The sequence below is a fragment of the Teleopsis dalmanni genome, chromosome 2 (genome assembly GCF_002237135.1).
Source record: "Teleopsis dalmanni isolate 2A chromosome 2, ASM223713v2, whole genome shotgun sequence".
Taxonomy (NCBI): Eukaryota; Metazoa; Arthropoda; class Insecta; order Diptera; family Diopsidae; genus Teleopsis; species Teleopsis dalmanni.
In genome coordinates, this window is record NC_051847.1 from 51,433,057 (window position 1) to 51,455,983 (window position 22,927).

The following is a 22,927-nucleotide window of genomic DNA, read 5'->3' on the forward strand; positions in this document are numbered from 1 at the left end:
GGATCAAAATGAATATATAATTATTAATTATATTGTCGGAACTATTTGCTTACGACTAATGTTTTCATTTTTTGATTATTGACAGCATATTTTTCATTTATTACGTTCCACTTTTATGTCGCACATATGTTCCACATAGAACCAAAATGTGAAAAAAAACTATTTTTCGTATTTGTTGATCAAATCATTTTCGTAAAAGACAGTTATATTTTTTTTTTTTATTAAATTTATTTGTTATGTTAAATGGGTTTTTTAATATTTTCAACTATCGGTTATCATATGAAAATTACAAAAATGATTGTATTTAACAAAAATAGAAGGGTGAAGGTCCTTTTTCAAACTATTTTTGAATTAATATAATAATAACCCTCGACAACGTTATATAATATTTAAAAATTAATATTCAACTTATAGAAAATATATATATATATATAAATTTTATAAATATAAATAAAGAATTGACAGTTTTTTGTACAATTTAATGTTTTTATAATTAAAGTTATGATGTTTAAGTTTATATAACATTTTTATTTCAATAAATGGATATGTATTGGGTTTAAACTAACACTGCATATAAATATAATGTATTAGTATGTGTAATATAATGTTTACAATTACAATTACAATTTATTCCAATTTTATAACTTCAAACATCTTTATTAAATGAAGTTTATTTAAAATTTCTTTATTCTTTAAATAAATAGTTGATTTTAATTAAAAAAATACAAAAAATATGTATATATGATTATAAACTCTTAACACGTATGCATATAATATGCATATTTATATGTAATAACAATAAAACAGAAATGGCCTTTTCTTTAGTTAATAAACAATTTTGTTTTTACAAGTAAACTTATTTTTTTTTACTAATTTAAAATTAGTTACAAAGTAGTTAAATAAAAATGATTAGAACATAATATAAAAAAATAAATTGTTTAACATTTTACATAAATAAATAAATACTATCTCTTAAATTAATATATATATATATATATATATACATATATATATGTAACAAAAATTATTATAAGAATTTTTGGAAAAGACTATTTAGAGTAAAGTAAAAATTAATAAATAATACTGGATTAATAAATAATCTTTACAAAGTTATATTCATAATACAACTTGTTATTAATTGTAGACAAATAATATCAAAAATTAGCGAATGCATCAGCCATACAAATTAAAAGCTATAATTCTAAATGCATAATTTATGTCAGTATCAAATACCAACTATTGAGATCTGACTAACCTTTAAGAGGATACAATCACAACTAAGGAAAATTAAATGTAGATGGTACACCAAACATAGTATCACCATATTTTTCGTTTTTAAAAATATAGTTCTAAACCAACTTGAAGAGCTTGAGAGGCAGATATTGCGGACAACATATATGCTCATACAAATGACAAACGTGTTTTAGAAAATATGTTAAAATACCAATATAGAGGTTATAAAGTCTAGAAATATTGTGTGATATATAAAAACACACTGCTTGCAATAGTTGTGTCATATTAACAGAATATCTAACAGTAGTGTTGTTAAACAGGCATATTTACAGATCCTTTTTAAAAACAGGAGAAGAAGAGAACCGTGAAAAAATCAAAAACTGGTATGTAAAAAGTTTTAGAAATCGACTATCATGACTGTAACAATCAACGCACAATTAAGACATTTGAAAAAATGTTGCAGAATCAATAGCGCATCGGGAACTGTGAGCTAACGAATAGGATTTTTGATATATTTAAAATACTATAAACGAACTGTAACATTTTATAGTACCCAACGATGTAAAGAGTATAAAAAGCTTAAAAATGTCGAATCCCTCAAAAGAAAATGGTAGTGGCTTTGGATTCTAACTATATATATAACATCTTCCATAACTATGTTAAATTGGAAAAGTTATTAAATTTAAGTTCAATAAATTTATCTTTCACCTGTACTTTTCTAATAATATAAGCAGAATTCTTATATGAATGAAAGTTATTTTTATTTTATTTAAAAAAACATATGATAGGTATAATATTTATAAGTGTGCTTCGACACTGCACATACCTATACATTAATATATTGGTACTGTATATTGAGACACGATTATATATCTTTAATTCTGCAATTTGACAGTGAATTTGTTTAAAGATAGCCATTCTGACAATATTTTTTACTGCGATGTCGATATAACTTCGATCTGTAAATATCAAGCATTATATATTTTTTTAAGGTACTTTTTATGTATATTTTATGTATATTATATTATGTGTACTTAAAAGATTATTTCTATTAGCCTTAAGACCTACAACCTGATAGCGCGTATCAGAAAATTAAAAAACATTCAATAAGACCATAATACCACCGAGTTGTAAGAAGTTACTTTAAGTCACCATGGAAAAAATTTTAAATATGCTATGAACGTAAGTCAGAACATTTTATATATATTTTATAAAGTAGACGTTAAATCAATTAAATCGCTTGAATACATTTGACAATAATATAAATTTAGGTTAATCATATACTATTTTTTGAATATATTTTTTGAAGTTGATTTGTTTTTTGATGCTCTGTTTCTTATATGCTTTCTTTTGTAAGTGTCCTATAGTCTACCATATAGAAACATTAAGCGTTCCACAGCATATTTACAGATCAATATAGATGTTACTTCAGAGGAAGATATTCTCCTTTATGCACTTTTCTCATACTCTATTTCAATATTAATTGATATGATTTTATCCTTCATTATATTAGGTATTCGCTATACTGAATGTTTACTGAATTTGTAATAATATACAATATTTTCTTTAGATAAGATTTATGAAATTAATATGATATATGAAATTTCTGCAGATTTATTTTAAATGAAGTACTATATAGGAAAAGATAAATTTCTGATGAATGTAGGTAAAGTAATAAAAAACGAATTTAATTTTTAAAACCATATAATAATAATTAGATCGGCGAAACATTAAAAAATGATGAGGAAATATGAAACGGATAAAAAATAGACATCATTTTTTATTTAGAGCAGTATCAACAGTGTGCTAATATATCTTAGTATAATTAATTAGTAATAAGCAATATACATAAGTTATAATAAGTAATATAAATAATAAGATATTCGTAATAATACAATATAATAATTGTTTTCTTTTAATAATGAATACATTTACTTATTCATGACATATTAGTCACAATGTTAAAATACATATTTATATTTATTTATTCAAGTAAAGTAAATTTATACCACAAAATATAATATTTAATATTATATATTATATAAATACATCTAAATACTGGCATAAACAAGAATAAGTAAACAAAAACAAATATCCATAAGAAAAAGCGCATATTTCGAATGATTCCAACGACTGTTGGTTTGCGATATTTCTCTTATACCATATTTCAGTTTTGACTTGTTCTCGCAAGTAACGCACATTCAATGCGAGTAAAATAGTTCAGCGATAATCGCAGTGTTGTTCGGAATTGTCAATTTTTCGTAATCCGAATTTGTTATAATATATTTAAATAAGAAATTTGAAAATAAAGTATTAACTTATATAAAATAAAACAGGTGACAATCATTTATGTTAAATAATTCTTTACTTTACTAAAACACAGAAAAATATATTTTTCTGTGCGCGATACGAGAGCCAATAATTTTTATTGGTGATGCCATCTGGATTCAATAATTTTAACGTCATTGCAAAGTGTAACAATTTTCAGTTGCGTGATACGTTAATTTTTTATTAATTTTGTTTTTATTTGTGTGAAACATACTTAAAGCATAATTTCTTTTTTCTCTTCTGTTTTAATAAAATTTATAAGAAGTCCAAATATAAATGTATATGTAATTTTAGCAATTTTTTTTATTTTGTTAGTTATACAACTTGAATTAAAATGGTAAGTAATATGTTTATAGCATACATATATTGAAATCCTAAAAATTTATAAAATAATTTAGACAGAAAAAATGGAAGAGAAGTTAGAAGAGCAACTAATTAAAGCAGTACGCAAGCATGATTGTTTATATAATTCGAAGAGCCGAAACTATCGAAACACAAAATATAAAGACATAACCTGGCGGTCAATAGCTTCGAATTTAAATATAACAAGTAAGATTGATTAGTATAATAGTTTATGCTATATATAATAGTATTATAAATAACTGTTTCGCATTTTGACAAAAAATATTAGTCTTATTTTTCCCCAAATTGAAAACATTTTTTTATTTTTCGCCAAAATGTTTATACTGATTTTTTTTTTTCTGTATACTAAAAACAATAAATAAATGCAATATATATTTTAGGTGAAAATGCTCAAAAAAAATGGAAAAACTTACGAGATTATTACTTTTTTATCAAGAGATCTGAGCAGAAATCACCATCCAGTGCTGCTAGTAAGAAAAGAAAATGGAAATGTTACTACCAGCTGCAATTTCTTGATGATATACCAAAAATTCGAAAGTATGTATCATAAAATCAGCAGAATAATATATTTAAAAAAATTATTTTATTAACCCGTGTTATTTGAATTAGCAAATGGGAGAAAGCCGATGATGAGGAGTATTTCAATGAATTTATAATTGAGGAAGAATCATCACAAAGCGACAAAAAGTCAAAAAAAATTAAACCAACAGTAATGATAATAATGTAGTATCTTTGAAATTTAATTAATAAATTAATATTATATAGAATAATACTACCGATGACTTAAAGAAATTTTTGGAAACTGCAACTTTAAGTATTCAAGAAACTTGTGTTTGGATGCGTTCACAAGAAGAAGATAGTATTTCAACCTATTTTAGATCACTGGCAGAAGAAGTCAAAGAAGCTAATCTCCCACATGAAAAGTTACTACGTTTAAAGCGAAAAATTTTTAACGTTATCTATGAAGAATTAGAAAATAATGAAATGGAACATGATTAAATCTACCCAAGACTTTTTAATTAGGTTTATGTATTGTAGACATAAGTAATAATTAAATTAAAATTATACATATAAAACATAAAATAAAATTTACCCATTTAATATTAAAATTAATGTTTGTTTTTCTTTAAACTTTTTTGATTGACCTTTAACTTATTTATTTAAATTGCAATAAATACACATCAGGCTTACAATTAAAATATTAGATTAAATATACCACTATATAGGTAAGGTTAAACATATTAATTACACAATTTATCAAAAATATTTTTTAAAATCAATTTTTAAACAAAGTAACAAGCACAGGACCATTTATTATTTGTACTACATAACACAGTGTTTATTGTAATATACTCGCTCTCTCTCTCTCTCTCGCTCTCGCTCTCTCTCTCTCTCTCTCTCTCTCTCTCTCTCTCTCTCTCTTTAGCTTTAGTATTGTAGATTTTATAGTAAATGACTTGCTGTTTTTTGCCATATTTTGACGTTTCCGAATACACCAATATTAATATTATATTTTGTTTTGCTTTAATTTATTATTATTAAATAATAGGCTATGAATGCACTCCGACCTAAATGTTCTGTTGTGCGCCTAAAAGCCCAACTAAAACAATTCTACATTATTTATAAATCTCATAATTGCTGTGGGCTTGATTTTACCTATTTGATTTGGGACTAAGATCCCGCTTTCAAGGTAGTCCAGTTGCATAAGACATATTCTGAGGTTTCCTTCTCCTCATTATAATTATTCGCAATTACAATATTGTGAATTATTAATTTAATATCAACTTGATTTTACAGAAATTACAATCCAATCATAATATTTATTTTATGTTTTTTTTATGTAGTTGTATTATAATATTAATTTGATTTTGTAACGAAATACGACAAAGCCCTATGTCTAACTTAATTTTTGTCTAAGATTGAATAAAATTAGAATCAAAATTACGTTTATTTATTTTATATGAATATTTTATAAAACAATAGCCAGGGAAATAAAATATCTTCTAACTTTATATAAGAAGTGCTTGTGCTATACACTCACTTTAGTGTAGTTTGGCGCATTATTGTAAAAATAAAATAATAAATATTCTCCATCTCCCACTGTGCACATTATAACTTGAAGTTGGTATCACTGCTTTCAAAATATTTTATTTTGACTTGTTTTCGTAATTCGCAGTTTCGTTTGTTGTTGCGTCGTTCGTCTCGGGCGAAGTTGGATTTGATGACAAAATTTTGAATAGATTAGTAAATAAGTTCAATTTAAGTGTAGTTTTGTTAATATATATATATGTTTAAAATAAATATCTCATCTAAAACTATAACCTATAATAATAGTATTTTATAATTGTAATTAAAATAAAAAATAACGCAGTCGATAATTCCATACAAAATTATTTAATAAGCTTTGCGTGAGAGCGAAACAGTGTGCAAAGAAAGTAATTTCAATAATTTATTTCTGTCAGCGAAATGTGTAAATCAAAAATATATTTTTAAAAATAAATTCTTCTGTCAAAACAAAATTTTTAACAATAATTAATTGCTTTAAAATATATAAAAAACAAAATATTTATATTTGCATTATATAAACTCATAAAATGTCGGCTGAAGAATGCGAGCTGGACCCGCGAATTCAGGTAAAATTATAATTAAAAGAAAAGCAACAACAACAACAACTAGCAATTAAAAGTCAAGAGCATGCAATTTTACATTAATTGCTACAACATAAAAAAAATAATAGTTAAGATTAAATTTATTTGTTTACTCATTAAATTTTGGAATGAGTAATGACATTCAATGTTGTACAGGTGATTTAATTTAATTTTTTTTCACACTTTTCTGGAACGGAAATAAGACAATTGATTTTTTTAAAAACATAAATCATAAGAAAAAAATTATTTTTTTTTGTTAATTGTTAATGTAAATATGCGAAAATAATTTACAATTCAATTAAATTATAATACACATTATATCGTATTTATGTTATTTAATTATAACTTTAAATTAAAAAAGAAAGCAGTAAATGTCAGTGTTATTGACTTCCATAATATTTCGTAATATCCATAATATCACAATAATATAAATAAATCCAAAAATGTATTTTCTGACTTTGAACATCCGCATTTGAAAAAGTATTTTTACCTTAATCAATTTTTTGATAAATAAATGAAGGTAGTAAAATTTATATAAATAAAACTGAAAGATAATAAGTTTTTCTGCAATATTTTTATAATAAATGGCCCTTAGTTTCATTATTGAAAATCCTTATATAGAGTTTTCTTTTACTCTAAATTAATTTTTATTTTTATTGTTAATTTTTCTTACTTTTTTGATGCTGTTAATTGGCACTACTGCTTGTCAGTATTCGTTCATATATTTGGTACCTTGATATGTATTAGAATTAGCAGACTAATTTATAGAGTCTAACAATTTCCATGTAAGTTAGGTTATACCGGCTATACACTTATGCCTATAGGCTCATTGAATTACCATATAATTAAAAACTCAAAGGTAAGAACCGCTTAGAACCTTTAACAAAGCTTATAATGCTATTCAGAAGTGGGAGGTCTTGCAATTGATCAAGATTCTCAAAAAAGAAAGTTCCTAAAGTTATAAGGGAAATACTTTAATCGTCCTCTACACAATTGCAGCAGGTATAGTTGAAAGGGAGTTTTAGTCTCCTAGCATGATGACCTAAAATACATTGAGCTGTAAGTAAACCTACTTCTTCTTCATTCTATTGTGTTCCCAAGGGAACATTGGGTCATGTGGTTACAGTTGTACCTATCGATGAGATTCTGTTGAAACGTGAGTTTTGCTCCTTCAAATCTGTTGTGAGTGCTGCCGAGCATGTGGATTTGCCGTATAGATACGAGTACCACTTGAAGACTGTAATTCCATCGGGTCATAGCAATTTGTTTTTACAGAGCAACTTTTATGATACTTTATTTTTATAATGGCCTACAATTTACCATAAGAAATAAACAAAAGTCATTTTTAATTTTTAAATAAAAACTTAAAATTAGTGTTAATTAATGCTATCTAAAATTAAAAAAGAAAGTACACACATAATTAATTTTATATTACTACTATGAGTAATGAATTTAGATAATCTACTGATAATGTGTGCCATTCAAATTATTCTGATTATATGAATGTCGTTAATTCGTTTAACTACAAAGAAGTAAGAAAGACGTTAGAAATATGTTATATCGCCGGATTAAAGAATGATGTTGTTATATCGTCTGAATAACTTCAATTTTACCAGATTTTGTTATATTATTATGTGGATACTAAAATAATCTGCTTAGAATTGACGATCTACAATTCATAATGGTGGTCTCTTATTATACAAATCTAATCTGAACATGATTGTGACGCACACACATTTTATTTCAAATTTGATCGTTAAACCAACGTTCAGAAAGAATAAAAGTGCAAAACTTTTTCATTTAGTTATTTCATTTTAGTCATGCAAAAATTCAAAATGCGTATCAGCTCAGAAAGTAAATCCAATTACTTCGGTTTGAGTCAGTATATCTCTCCAGGCCCCGTCTTCCAGTTTCGTACATCAAGTGCGATTAGTGCTTTCTCAACTTGATCGCTCCAGCGAGGACAAGGTCTACCTCTCCGCCTTCTTACTCCAACTACCGCAATTTAGTAAAGTTTAATTTTTAAAATAAATTGCGATTCAATGTAATGAACCTTGTCTTAGAAGAGGCCATTTTCTTATCTTTTGGTTATCTGCGGTGTAATAAATCTAATAGATCGTAATGTGCAGTTGATTTAGTTAATGTACTTCATTAAAATTTATATCAAAAAATATTAAAGCTTAATAATGTATTAGTTTGGTAATTGAATATTAATAATTGGAAAATTATAAATTTATTTAGCATATTAGGCCCTAAAAACCAGTTGAGTATCATCTCTAATCCCATTTCTTTGTTGGTTGATTGCAGTGATAGATCAACAGATAACTTTTCGCTGGCCTCAATTAGCGATTTTTCGCCAATTTGCTACCAAATTCCTCGCGAAAAATGTAATAGGCCTTTCGTTCTTACAGATGAACAATCTGATAATCTGTCAAAAAAGTACTATAAAAACCTGTTTCTTCTGAAGTACAGAGGTGAGCATTCACAGAAAAAATGCTTATTAGTTACTTTTTCATGTAAGTTTCCAGAATTTCTGCAATGAGTATGAAAAAGAATGCATAATTTCTTTGTGTGGGTTCCTATATACCATTTCTTTGTTACTTAAGTATATAATAGTAAGAATGTATATATGTTTCTATATAAATATTGTTTTGCTTTCTTAAACTTAACAAAAATTATAAATCATTTTTACTCCCCTCTCATATATACGTACGGTAACGTACATAATTATTGACACAGCGAGCAGTATATTGTACTTTAACATTGTTTTTACTCCGCTTTTACTCTGATTTTTAATTAACAAAAATTATTATAGATGGAATACGTAATTTGCAGCTAAATTCCTTTTAATTCATTATATTATCTCTTATATTTAATTTCTTAAAATTTGAAAACCAAAAAAGTACTAAATTACAAGTACAATATATAAATTTTTTTGTTTAAATTAACAATGTGTCTTTATTTAACCGCTTTTAGAATCTTAAAAATTAATAACATTACATTATAAATTATTTTAAATATGTATACATACTACAATAAATTATAAATTATTTTAAGGGGCCTCTGAATAAGTAGCCAGGGCATATTTACCAGATATCACAGCGCATAAGTTGAAGTAAACAACATAATCTTTGGGAAAGTAGGATCTATCATCCTACTATCATCGTCTATCATTCAGTTTCAGTTTCAGAGGAATTTATTGTATTAGCAAGAGACCTTACCAGCAGATTAACATGGTTTTCAAGATTTGAAACATGTTTCTGCCTTATTTTCTCGAACTCGGCTTTAACCATCGGAACTTTCAAACAATACATAATGAAATTCAAATAAATAACTGTGAATTTAATTTTCGTTCTAGTTATAATTCTAATATAGTGCATTCCATTAAAAACATTTGGGATAGATTAACTATAACCGTATTGTATATAAATATGTTAAAATACCGACATGAAGCTTTTGCTTTGTAAAACGATTTTTACTCTTGAAACGATCAATTAATTTCAGTCTACCGTGATGTTTTGCCCGCCAGTGATACCAACATTTTGTTCGCCAGTGCGTGCAAGAATGCATTCATGCCGGCATAATAACATCACCGACTCGCTTTTGGGCTATGTACCAGGCTTTAAAAAATATCCGTTAATTTGTATTTAAATAAATCGTGAACGTATCGTGAATTATGTATGTACATACATATATGTTTGTCTGGCAAGTCAGTGAGTTTTGTTAATTAGAAACAATAACAAGATTGTCACACTTTCGCATGAACGTTAAACTATTTTTCACATTAATAGATTTATACAAATCAAATTTAATTATTTTTAACTCAAAAACCACCTTAGCTTAGCGCCTTGTAACATTGGAAATTCCGTAATATCTTACAGACATGCATACATTTTCGCATTTGTAGAGACGGACAAACGCAAAAACGCACAATTCGTGCCTGCCCGCGTCTGGCACCAGCAACGCTAAACAGTTTGTTGCCATTATGGCCGCACGTCATGTGATTGACGACAACTGACAATGCCGCTGTCTCTCAAGTAGAGAAAAAATGCATGGTTAAGTAAATTTTTAAATAGTTTGCTATTGTTAATATAATATACATATGTATGTATGTGTATATTATATATATTACTTATTTAATTGTTATTATTATTGAAAAAATCCCATGTAATTTAATTCTCCTTTAAAGTCGGTTCCAATGATTAAGCGGTCGGTTTTCATCTATTCGAAATAAAGTTCATACTACTATTTATGAACTTTTATAGTTTTTTTGATCCGAAAACAATTTATTTTGCATTGTAAAATACTTTTTTAAATGCATTGATGACTCAAATTAGAAAATTGTAATGTAGTTAGACTATAAAGAAATCTATTGAGTATGTGAAGTAAGATTTTCAAACAGGAAGTTTACACAATATTTTTTAATATAAATATCAATGACAGGTTGAAATAATTACGTTGTTTTGTCTTTTCTTTTGTAAATATTTAAAAAAGAAATTTAGTAAAAATAAATCGGTATAAGTACAGGCGATTGAAGTGTTGCCTATTCAAGCGACCATATCTTTTTTATGTGAAATTATTTTTTATTGATTCAAACTATAAAAATTTGTGAAAATAATCAAAATTTCAGAATCCATTTACTCTACCCCAATGTGGCCATCTTTTGCTTTGACTATGACTTTCAAACGATTAAAAAATGAGTTGCATGCTTCACGAATGTGATCTTCCGGTAGTATGGCACATTTCTGAACAATGGTTTTCTTTGGTGCATCCATACTGGTATATATTTTAGAGATTTCGAAAGCCATTCTGTCGACGAAATGAAGTGTGGAACATGATTTTTTTAACCATTCTTGGTTCACACAAGCTTTATGAGGCGATGCCAAATCTTGTTGGGACGTACATGGTTCGATTCAGCGTTTTAGAAGTCCATTTGGTACCATCGTATTTGTATCTAGCGAATTCGAAACCCATTCTGTAGACGAAATGAAGGGTGGAACATGATTTTTTAACCATTCTTGGTTCACACGACCTTTATGAGTCGGTGTCGAGTCTTGTTGGGACGTACATGGTTTACGACCGAAATGTTTGCGTGCCCACAGCATTAAACCAATTTCCAAAATATTTTCCCGATAATAAACCGCATTGACTTTAACACCAGAGGGTCGATGAAAACGATTAGAGAACGACGCTGCCTGTACTATTATAACGAATTATGGTACGATACACAAACATTTTATTCACTTTAAGATGTTTGAGCTCACGAACAATAGGCCAAAAATAACGCAATCACACTATTAGGTCTGAATTCCATTTGGTATAGCTTTTGTTCTATTAAAACTTAGAAGAAATGCTTGTGGTAGCTTGTAAACAATATAAACAGCTGGCATTGGTATGAATTTCACGTAGTTGGCAATATGACAACAAATATACCTGTGTGTAGTTGGTAACACTTCAATCGCCTAATCCTTGTACATATGTATGAATATATTATATATTAAAATTTAGTTATTTTTTTTTTACCCTGTACCAAATGGACTCCTAAAACACTGTATCGAACTACATAATCATTATAGTATATTTACATATGTCAGTTCCGTAACCAGAAATTAACATGACAGGGAGGGCTTTCAGAAAGTATGTTGTGTCGACTATACTTTTATTTACCATACAACCTAATTAAATTTAAATTTAGTTATTTTTTTATTGTAATATATAGACTCCTAAACTTCTGTATCAATTTGCATAACCGATATACTATATCTACACCTGGCATAACCAGAAATTTACTTCACGAGGGGATTTTAGTTTAAAAGTTATGTCGAATACTATTTAATCATGTATATGAGTTATTGATAATTATTTATGTGTATATGTATACATAATAGGTCTGTTCCACGAGCTACTCATAGTAACTTTGAGTAAACACTGTGTATACACAAGCGCGTTCCACCAGCAAATTTTCAAGTATTTTTGTGTAAATTTTATTTCTGTTTTACTCATGTTTTACTATGAGTAGCTCGTGGAACAGACCTAATGTCTAGTCATAGCGAATAGATAAATGTAGTCTTTTGATATCGTGGGTTGTTTCAGCCTCTCAAATCCGTCTTTTGGCTTACATACCTGATACTACGTAATTTTTATATAAACGAACCGCTCATAAATTATAACATTCTTATTTTGGATCAATGGTTACGAATTTTTTCCAAATAGTTGAATCAATCTCTGCACAATATCTATAATGTAATCTCTATGTAAGGCGGACTATATATTACAACTTTTTTAATAAAGTTTAATATTTAAAATAGTCCTACTTATGTATTTGGCCATAACAAGCATGGTTCAGCATGTCTCTCCAGGCTCCTCTGCAGCGTGCGCGTGTTCTTCAGATTCGGACATCAAATGCAGCTAGTACTCCGCATCACTCCACCGGAGACATGGTTTATCTATAACGAAGTCTATTTTTTTATAAATTAGTTGAAGAAAATCACTTAATACCCGTCAGGTGATTTTGATAGATAAAAATTCTAACTTTGGTAGTTGCTATATAGAAATATAAAAAAAGTAAAGGTAAAAATTTTGATTGTCTTGTCTTCTTATGGTGGCGAGTTTTGTTGAAGATTACTGAACTATTTTCCAAAAATTTTCTACTACTATATCGAGAATACGCATATCAAGAAAAATACGTGATCTGAAGGTCCAAATGATTATTTAGTCACAAGTTTTTCTCGTAAAATGTTGTTAATTTAAAGAATTCAGATAAGTAGCTGACCTTTAAGCAATTATTTAATAATTATTAAGATTGATTATTTATCAGGTGTTAATTCATTATTAAAAATATGATACATTTTTGATAAGTTTTTAAAAATATATATAATTTTGATATATATATAATTTTTGTTTTCATATACATATGAAGAATTTATTCTTATTCATTATACTTTTTGAAGAATTGAAACTTAAATTACCGAAAAAATGAAAATATATGAACTGTACTAAATAATAATTGTTCATATCACAAAACCAGTTAAAAAGTTAATTGTTTTTTTTTTCTTCTTTTTAAACTTTAACCTTTTTTTTCTAGAAATTAAATATTTCTTTTTTGTGTGTGCAATAAATAACTTGCTCTTTTAACTGTTAATCGTTTATTATAAACATGTTTGTATCAATCTTCGGGTTGAATGAAGACTTGTTGGATTGTAAATAACCACGCGTTTTGTTCACACAAAGTTAGATCGTGAAATAAACACATTTTCACATTTTGTTCACGCAAAGTTCGATCGTGAAATAAAATGTTCGTTCATTTTTAATTGCAATAAACAAGTTTGATAATTGTTGTGACATGTTGTTGACTTGTTGCAACATGTTGCTGTTATGCGTTGTTAAGTTTTTATTGCAACATGTTGCTTTTATGCGTTGTTATTGCAACATGACGTGAGTACCACAAATTTATCATTATGCACGATCAAAATAGTATACACGTTAGCTCAATTGGTTGAGCGGTGTACAAGTTGTGCACGAAAATTTTAATGGTCGCAGGTTCAATACCAGTGAAGGGCTAGTTTTTAAAAAATAGTTTTTCCTCTTCTATTTAATTTGAAATTTATTTGCTGCCCTAAGTGTTGTTTTGGACTTTGCTGTGTTCTGTATGCAATTTTCATTTCACTCGGGGCTATAAAAATGTTTCGTTTATCACTCCACGGAAGTGTTTACTCAAATAAATCATTGGTTCACTTCTACTTTAACCCTCGAATTACAATTTTTTGTTTTAATATATTTATTAATTATTTTTTTTATTTGTACTATTATAAGTTAGAACTAATTATTCTTGTTTGTAGATTTGCACAAGCTAATTTTTATTATAATTTTATTATATATTATATAATTATTTTTTAAAACTCTTTTTCTCAAATTAAATAAATGATTACACTTAAAAAAGATGAATGACTTATTACAGTTTATTTCGCATAATAATAAATATATATTAAATTAAAATTAATAATTTTATTTATTTTTTTATATTATTTTATTTTATTATTAACATATTTCGTAAAATAATAGTTATAATAATAAAAATATAATAAAAAACAAAATTTATAATAAAATAAATAAATATGTAATAAAATTGAATTATAAAAAAATATAAATTTTATAAATAACAAATAATTTATTTCATTTACATTTTTGAAAATATTTAAAGAGTAACTTTTTTTATTTGTTTTTTAATTATATTATTGATTATATATATAAATTATGTATATATTTTTATTATGTATATTATTATTATATATATGATTATTATATATATTATTATATATATTATTATTGCATGTATTATTATTATGTAAATTATTATTATATATTATTATATTATTCACTTAATATAACTATTTAAATCTTTTTAAAAAAAAACATTCTTGTTCTTTTTCTATACATTCTAATGCTTCTGTAAAGTAGGTGTGATCACACTTTAACGATCAAGGAATCTTAGTGTACAGAAGTGTTAACTTGGATTCTATACACTTAAAGATATGAATATATGTAGAAAGATAGAAATCACCAATTAAAGTACCATTATTATAAGACCTTCATTTTTACAGGTCAATTTGTTTTTCCATTGATATTACAACTATCTTAGATATCTAGTAATATTTTAACAAATGAAAATTTGGAAGTTTCAGTTATCTTAAATCATCATTTAAGATAACATGTTAATGATAATGATATATTTCATACAAATTTCAATACATTTCATAAATAATTAGATAAATAAGTGAATAAATAAATAAATAAAATAAATAAATAGATAGATAAATAAATATATAAGTAAATAAATAAGTAAATAAATAAGTAAATAAAATAAATAAAAAAAATAAATAAATAAATAATAAATAAATAAATAAAAAGATAAATACATAAATAATAATAATAAATTAATAAACATAAACTAAAGTAAAGGATACTTAAATTAAAGTTAATTTAATACTTAATACTTAAGTATGTTGGAAGTGTACGTTTAAGACGTTTTTTGTAAATTTGTAAATTAGTAGTTTGTTATCTATTGACAGACTGGAATTTTTACCAAAAAGCCAATATAGATCTGCAAATCTTCGATCAGCTTCCTTTTTCTTCTGAATTATGTGCAGGTCTATTTAATATGTAGAAATTACTAGTATTGCCAGATACATCGATTAATCTATATCTGTGATATTACCCTTTGCGTCGTTTCTCTGCTTATGTTTATTTTATTCCTTTTTTTTTTTTTAATTATCTTGCTCTTTTAATTGCAACTCTTTTTTTTTTAATCATACGTACGAACTTACCATTTTTACTATTTTAGGCATTTAAACTACAAAATCATAGTTATACATTATATTAATACTTAGGCATTTAGTATCGTAAAAACAATTTTTATTTTATTTTCATATATTGCCAAAAATGCTTTATTGTGTTTTAATAATATATAAAAAATAAAGTTTAAAAATTAAAGAAAATATTTATTTATCTAAAGTAGAGATTTTATTACAAATAAAATCTATTAAGTAACAGTTTGTGTTATTTTTTAAAATTATCCAATGTTAACAATTATATTTCCATATATAATCTTTTCTACTATTTCTATAAAACTTATTTGTGGTTTAATTATAAAATTAAAAATTATTTATTGCTTTCTATGTGATGGTGTGTAAAATTAATAGATACAATTTAAACAACTTTTAAATGCTTACTAAAAAAAAAAAATAACAATGACAAATATTTCTAAATCTATCTAAAAAATTATTATAATTGATAAGATCAGATATAACATACAGATTTTAACAATGTATTTATAAATTGGTTAAAACTGTTGAATTCATTTTTATTTATAAGCGTTTCATTTGTTTCGGGCTATAAATGCGTCTAATATGTATTCATAATCTAACAATTTGTTTTATTTTAATTATTTATAGTTAAAAAAAGTTTACATTTTAAATAAAAAATGAACACGAAAATATAATTTAATAAAGAGAAAAAAGTATTTATTACAATTAAAAAAATATGGAACAAAAAAAAACAACTATAATTAAGCATTTAGCTTAAAAATTGTTTAGGATTAAAAATAAGTTTATTTACAATTTTGTTAAAAGCCTTAGGTTTGCATTGATTTCGTCAAAAAAAATATACAATTTATACGCACTACATACCAAAAAATATACTATTTCAAAATATTTAAACAAATTCATAACCGATACCAAATTGGAAATTGTTTTTTTCAACTCTATCGTTGGCATATTTTCTTAAAGGTATACAATAATTTAATTCGATTCGTGCTCGGTCACCTAATTTAAATGCTAAACCCAAACCGCTGGCAACTCTCATGCGTTCTATATAAAACAAATAAAATTATATTATTATTTTAATATTTTAATATTAAGTGTAATATTTTACCTAAGGAAAATGAATTGAAATTTCCAACGTTGCAGAAGAGGTGTGTTCGAAAGTTATCTCCTAATCCTTTAAAGACTCGATTGAATGGTAAAGGTGCCCAAAGATGTAAACCAGCCGACCAATAAGTCTGATTTTGACAAAATTATTGTTAGAATATATGATTAAAGAATTGTATAATAAAATAATACCTGTGCTCCAATTGGTGTTCCTTCTTCTACTGGTCCTGCACCACCATATTTAAAACCACGCAGCGTTAGTGGACCTCCACAATAAAATAAATTATTTATCGGTAGAGTTGTTGTATTTTTTGTTTCTTTTATAATGCCTACTCGACCGCAAAGTTGTCCAACTAAGCTACCAATAATCGGAAAACTAACTTCGGCATGTGTGCTATTGCTCATATAAGCAATATTTCCACCTAAACCGGAATATTCATTCACTGATCTTATTAATACACCTTCTGTTGGAAACACATGATTGTCGCGTTCATCGAATATTACAGAATATCGTAATAGTGAAGCTAATTTAGGACCACAATGTTCTCGTATTTTAAAGGGTGCCATTTTGTTGAGCAACGACAAATCCCGTATTGAACTTTCATACTGAAAGGAATGTGTTAACTGTAATAAAAAATAAAATAGATTATAATCCGTATATTATACCCAAAATGATTTTCAAATTATAATCCGTATATAATACCAACCTTGAAGGGAAACCATGTATGCAAAGATAAATCAGCAATACAGCCTAGATTAGAAGTTTGAAATGAACTAACATCCATGCGGTCTAGTCGACGAAATATTGAAAATGAGATTCTGGAAAAAAAACCATAATTAAAGACAATTTTGTTCTTGTCTTTTTTTGCTATACGAATCCGTCTAACTTTTAAATAGTTTCTTTTCGTCATAAAGACATCGTATCAGTCTCGGCAAAAAATATTAACATTGAAAATGCATATAATTTAAACTTACTCTGGTCGATTTTTTATGAATTTTGTGTGAAAAAATGATTTCCAAAACTTTAAAGTCACATCATTTGCTCGGGTACTACTGTATGAACCTTGTAATGAAACACTTTCGCCACGTCCAAATATATTTGGAAATGTTAATTCTGATCGCAATGTACCTTCGTTTTGACCCACTTCCGTGCCAAATGTTCCCACTACTCTTGATAGTTCATTGCCAGTAAAAGTAACTTCATAACCGTTTGGGGAAGGATTTTCACCACGACTTATATCGACACGCACATATATGTCTTTGAAGATGCCCAGCTCATGCAGATAGGATTTTGCACTGCATTATATATGTTATCAATAAATAGTTTATATAAAAATTATTTTTTCAATGTTATACAGTTTATTACTTACTTCATGGACTCCAGCATAACATCTTGAAAGTTTTTAGCGCTGAAAAGGCCTTCGGCGGCTTTCATAACATAGTCATTATGTGTGCGTAAAAGTCCGCTAACTTTAACTCGATCTACTCGTGCCTTTTTATAAAATAAAATTCATTAAATAAATAAAGTTCTAAATTAAAAAAAAAAATGTTTATTTTATTTATTATTTTTAAACTTACCGGAATTTTTTCCAAATCATATTTTTTTTCATTCGCCGCCCTATTTGGTTTTACCGCCATTTTAAGACTGAAAAGAAATATTTGTATATTATTAACATATATTTTAAATATATTATGTTTAATAACGTTTTAAAATATATAAACTTATAAACTTATTGTTTATATAACAACTTATAATAATTAAAAACAATAAATATGATTATGTTTGAAAGTAAATTGTCAATAAAGTATATTGTTAAACATGAATATTTAAAAAAGTATCAAAAAAAAGTATAAATCAATATGATAATGATATATGAGACCACTAAAGGCAAGCCATACTAAAAATTTTTATTACATATAATTTTAGGTAGAACTTGAGAATCTTAACAGCGCAACAGACCTTATCAATAAGTTGGAAATTGAGCTAGAGGTAAATATATATTACCATATATTGTATTTAATTTATTCATTTTTTGAAACATATATTCTCTAGGAGGCAAATTCAACATTTCGAATACTCTTAAATGAATCTACACGTCGTCTTAAGTTATCATCTAAAAAGCTTGGAAATTGTATAGAAAAAGCTAGACCCTACTATGAGTCCGTTGAAAAAGCACGTGAAGCACAAATTGAATGCCAAAAAGCGGCGGTAAAATTTCAACGAGCCAATGGTATATATTCTTCAATTATTTAAATTTAATCATTTTAAAGATATAGATATAAGGTATGAAAAGTAATAATACGAATGACAGTAGGGTATATGACCCATATCTAAAGATGATCTCCATACCATTCAAATCGGAGCATATTTACTATTATTGTTATAGTAACTTAAAAGGACGTGTAAAGGAAAAAAAATAAAGACAAATACATAGGTTTATTTAGGATGTAAGAAGGATGGCGTTTGTTTGGAATGAAGGCAAATATTGATGTGGGTGGGTGCTAATTGATACTACTGTAGGGAAGGAATTTTATAAGGAAGCCTGAAATCTATTACGTACAACTCTTAATAACTTTTCTATAATCCAAAGTTATAGTAAATTTTCTAAAAATCAAGAAGATTTTAGCAGGAAACTCATCCTGGACTAGCATAAAGGACGTAATTACGAATTTCCGAGAAGTCAACTATTTTCTTTAAGCTTTGTCGACATATATAATATGTGGAATATTTTGAAAACTAAATTTAAGATCTTGATATTAAATTATATAAAACTGTAGTTTAACGAACCAAATATTTATTCTGAATTATCTACAATCGACTCGATTATCTAAATCAGATTTTTGGCATCAGCTAATTTACAATTAAAACTGAATGGTTGCATAAAACTTTAGTATTGGAACAAAATATCAGTTAACCACAAGTGAAGACCCTACTTGATTGATTTCCAACCAAATATTTTATACAGAAGACGACTTGTTCTCAGCAAGATTGCTGAGCTGCCAGTTAACTAAATTACCTTATAATAAAAGATGAGATTTCTTGTCATATTTTAAGTTAGAGTAATGCTAAGTAAACCGCTAATATACAATATTTTGTTGACCGTTGGTGTTAATGAAGCAGGCAGCAATTTAGAAACCCTAGTCTAAGCCATGCCTTTTTTATTACTAATATTGTTATAAATTTTTTACAAATAATACAATATTTTTTTTTCAGAAATACACACAGCAGCAAAAGAAACTGTAGCCTTAGCAGAACAGCGTTTTATGTCCAACTCCCATGAATGGCCATTCGACAACGCTTGGCAGGAAATGCTTAATCATGCTACTCAAAAAGTTTTTGATACTGAAAAACAAAAAGCTGATCGCCATCTAGAACACCAAGAGCAAACAAAAATATTTCACGCTGCTGAACAAAAGGTATTTCGAATTACAATATCAATCTTATCCCTCTTCTTAACATTAACATAATCAATTATTTATTTTAGGTACAACAACTAGAAGAACGATTTCGTCGCAGCATTAACAAAGCTCGTCCATATTTTGAGGAAAAACAAATCTGTCAAGATCAATTACAAACACAAAAGAACCGCATACAGGAGTTGCAAGCCCAGGTGCAAACGGCTAAAACTACGTATGCAACAGCTTTGCGTAATCTTGAACGCATTAGTGATGACATACACCGTCAGCGTGGCGATTTCTCAGATATGAATGCACCACCACCAGGACCACGTGAACCCGGTGTTGGTGCTGAATTAAATTCGCCAACATTAACTACATTACCGCCTTTGCCAGACTTTAAACGTGAATTAGAAAAATGTGACTATCCTTCTATTGCAAGCAGCCAAGTTTCGCTTGGAAATTTCTCGCATCGTTCAAGTGATTTAGATAATAATGCAATGAATTCTTTCGCTACTATGGACGATTCTGAAGGAGAGGAAAACGAAGCTGATTATATAGATAGCAATGATTTAATGGAAGTTGTTGACGAAAGTGATCTCGAAGCGTTGCGTCAAAAGGTCAAAATCCTTGCTGTACGTCCAATAGAAGGTGGCGATGGACAACAAGAGCAAAATGATATGTGGGAACACGAATTAAATGCTACAGTTAATAAATTGGATCATTTAATGTTGTTGAAAGAATGTGCAAACAATCAACAACATATACAAAAACAACAACAAAATATAAGACCCGATTCTTTAGGAGCTGAATCAATAAAGCCCACTAATCAAAATAAAGGACCATTAATCAAAATTACTTCCAGCACAAATGCAACAAGTATGCCGGTTACTCCTGAGCATAGTGTGCAACCTTTGAAAAAACTAAATAAACTAGAACCTCTGCCATCGGTTAATGTATCAATGCGTGAGCTGCCTTTATTAGCACGACTGTCAACAGAAGTATTGGATCGTACGGTCATATCCAGCACACAACGAAGGCGTTCATTAGATTAATGTAAATAATATTTATTATATTTGTAAAATTTTACTAGAATTATTAAAATTTAAAATTATTCTTAAAGAGCATTACAGTTAAAGAGATTGATAAGAATATAATATTCAGTTTAAAAATGAAAAAGAGTAAATATAAAGAGGGTTAAAAAGATTATATTTTAAATAGAATAATCAATTAAGTAAATTACTTGATAGTATTTGCAAAAAATAAAGTGTTAATTTAATAAAAATTAATGTATTTGTGATTGTATTTTAATATGTAATAAAAGTGCAAAATCTATAAATTTTTCTTCTTTTTTTGTACTTAGAGATTTTAAAGGATTTTTATTTATATTTTGTTCATGTTAAATCACCATATTAGTATAAAGGTATTTTTTGCTTTTCCTTTGTCAATTTAATTTTATTTATGAAATATTTATATTATTGTATTATTAAAATTAAATAAAAATATGTATTAGTTTTGTGTCCATAGCAACGGTGTTTAATAAATTTAATAAATAGATGCACATAATCAAAACGTGATTAGTTCAACAAAACTACATAATAAAATTAGCAGAAGGTTCACATTGCAAACCTAACATATAGAAATTATTTTTTTATGATCAACGAACTAAATAGAATTAAGTATATACCATATATATATATATATTATGAAGAGAAGAGTTTTTCATAGAAGTAAACATTTCAAATATGAAAATTTATTAAGAGTTACATTTTTACAATATAAAAAATAATTCAAATTCGAATTAATAAAATATAGATTTTTACATATTTTACATTTTAAATGACATTAAAATAAACGCTTAAAACTAAAAGTAGAATATGCAATTTAATTCAAAAGAATTTGGAGTCTTGTGAAATATATCAATATGTATACATAATACAACACAATTTTAAATAGTTAATCGTATAAATTAATAAATAAAATCAATACACGATAATTTATGATTGTTAAATGAAATAGTTAATATAAATTTATTTTTGATGTAATGAATTATATGTTCTGATTACTACAAAATTGTAGAAAAGTTCGGAAAATGGTTTAAAATATTCTTATTTATAGTTATATTAAGTTAATGATTATTTAATGTAAGAATTATGAACAATTAAAAATAACTTTTAGATTAACAAATACGCTTTGTTAAACTTAATAAAAGTCTTTCAAATATCAAAAAATTATTTTTTTTTTATTGTTAAAGTTGATATATATAGGAGCCAACTGAAAAAATGAACTACGGTATGCTCTGTAAAGTTCCAAAAAGACAAAGCGGCATAATAAAAATTTACTGATTTATACGTAACAAAAATTGTTTAAATCAGCTGGGTGTGCTATACACAGAAACTACGATCAGTTTTGTTTGTTGGCTTGACTAGAACTAAATTGAAAATATCAAGCAAAAGCTAAACAAACTAAGCCAATTATGCTGAGATTTGCATTCTTGAGATAAGTGTATATAGTGTCTTTTATCTAAGTTGATTT

General features: G+C 26.6%; 3 protein-coding genes across 3 annotated transcripts in view; 2 read left to right on the plus strand and 1 right to left on the minus strand.

Annotated features, from left to right (window-relative positions):
• Positions 1-3,815: 3,815 nt before the first annotated feature.
• On the plus strand, positions 3,816-4,996 carry LOC119682692. Its single transcript, XM_038096185.1, has 5 exons — positions 3,816-3,898; positions 3,960-4,110; positions 4,305-4,461; positions 4,534-4,633; positions 4,690-4,996. Exons 1-5 carry the CDS (start codon positions 3,896-3,898, stop codon positions 4,921-4,923), a joined length of 645 nt encoding a protein of 214 aa, XP_037952113.1. The 5' UTR covers positions 3,816-3,895; the 3' UTR covers positions 4,924-4,996.
• A 1,111-nt stretch (positions 4,997-6,107) lies between these two features.
• Positions 6,108-21,584, plus strand: LOC119682429 (SH3 domain-binding protein 5 homolog). Its single transcript, XM_038095874.1, has 5 exons — positions 6,108-6,557; positions 18,924-18,986; positions 19,050-19,227; positions 20,211-20,413; positions 20,482-21,584. Exons 1-5 carry the CDS (start codon positions 6,519-6,521, stop codon positions 21,445-21,447), a joined length of 1,449 nt encoding a protein of 482 aa, XP_037951802.1. The 5' UTR covers positions 6,108-6,518; the 3' UTR covers positions 21,448-21,584.
• The window catches only part of LOC119682433 (SAM50-like protein CG7639), a 246,151-nt gene continuing 239,896 nt past the window's right edge, over positions 16,673-22,927 (minus strand). The window contains exons 2-8 of the mRNA XM_038095879.1: positions 18,575-18,641; positions 18,367-18,488; positions 17,972-18,292; positions 17,704-17,815; positions 17,189-17,620; positions 17,001-17,127; positions 16,673-16,936 (exon numbers count right to left, since the gene is read on the minus strand). Coding sequence (XP_037951807.1) covers positions 16,782-16,936; positions 17,001-17,127; positions 17,189-17,620; positions 17,704-17,815; positions 17,972-18,292; positions 18,367-18,488; positions 18,575-18,634 — 1,329 coding nt within the window. The 5' untranslated portion in view covers positions 18,635-18,641 and the 3' untranslated portion in view covers positions 16,673-16,781. The remainder of the gene's footprint in view (positions 16,937-17,000; positions 17,128-17,188; positions 17,621-17,703; positions 17,816-17,971; positions 18,293-18,366; positions 18,489-18,574; positions 18,642-22,927) is intronic.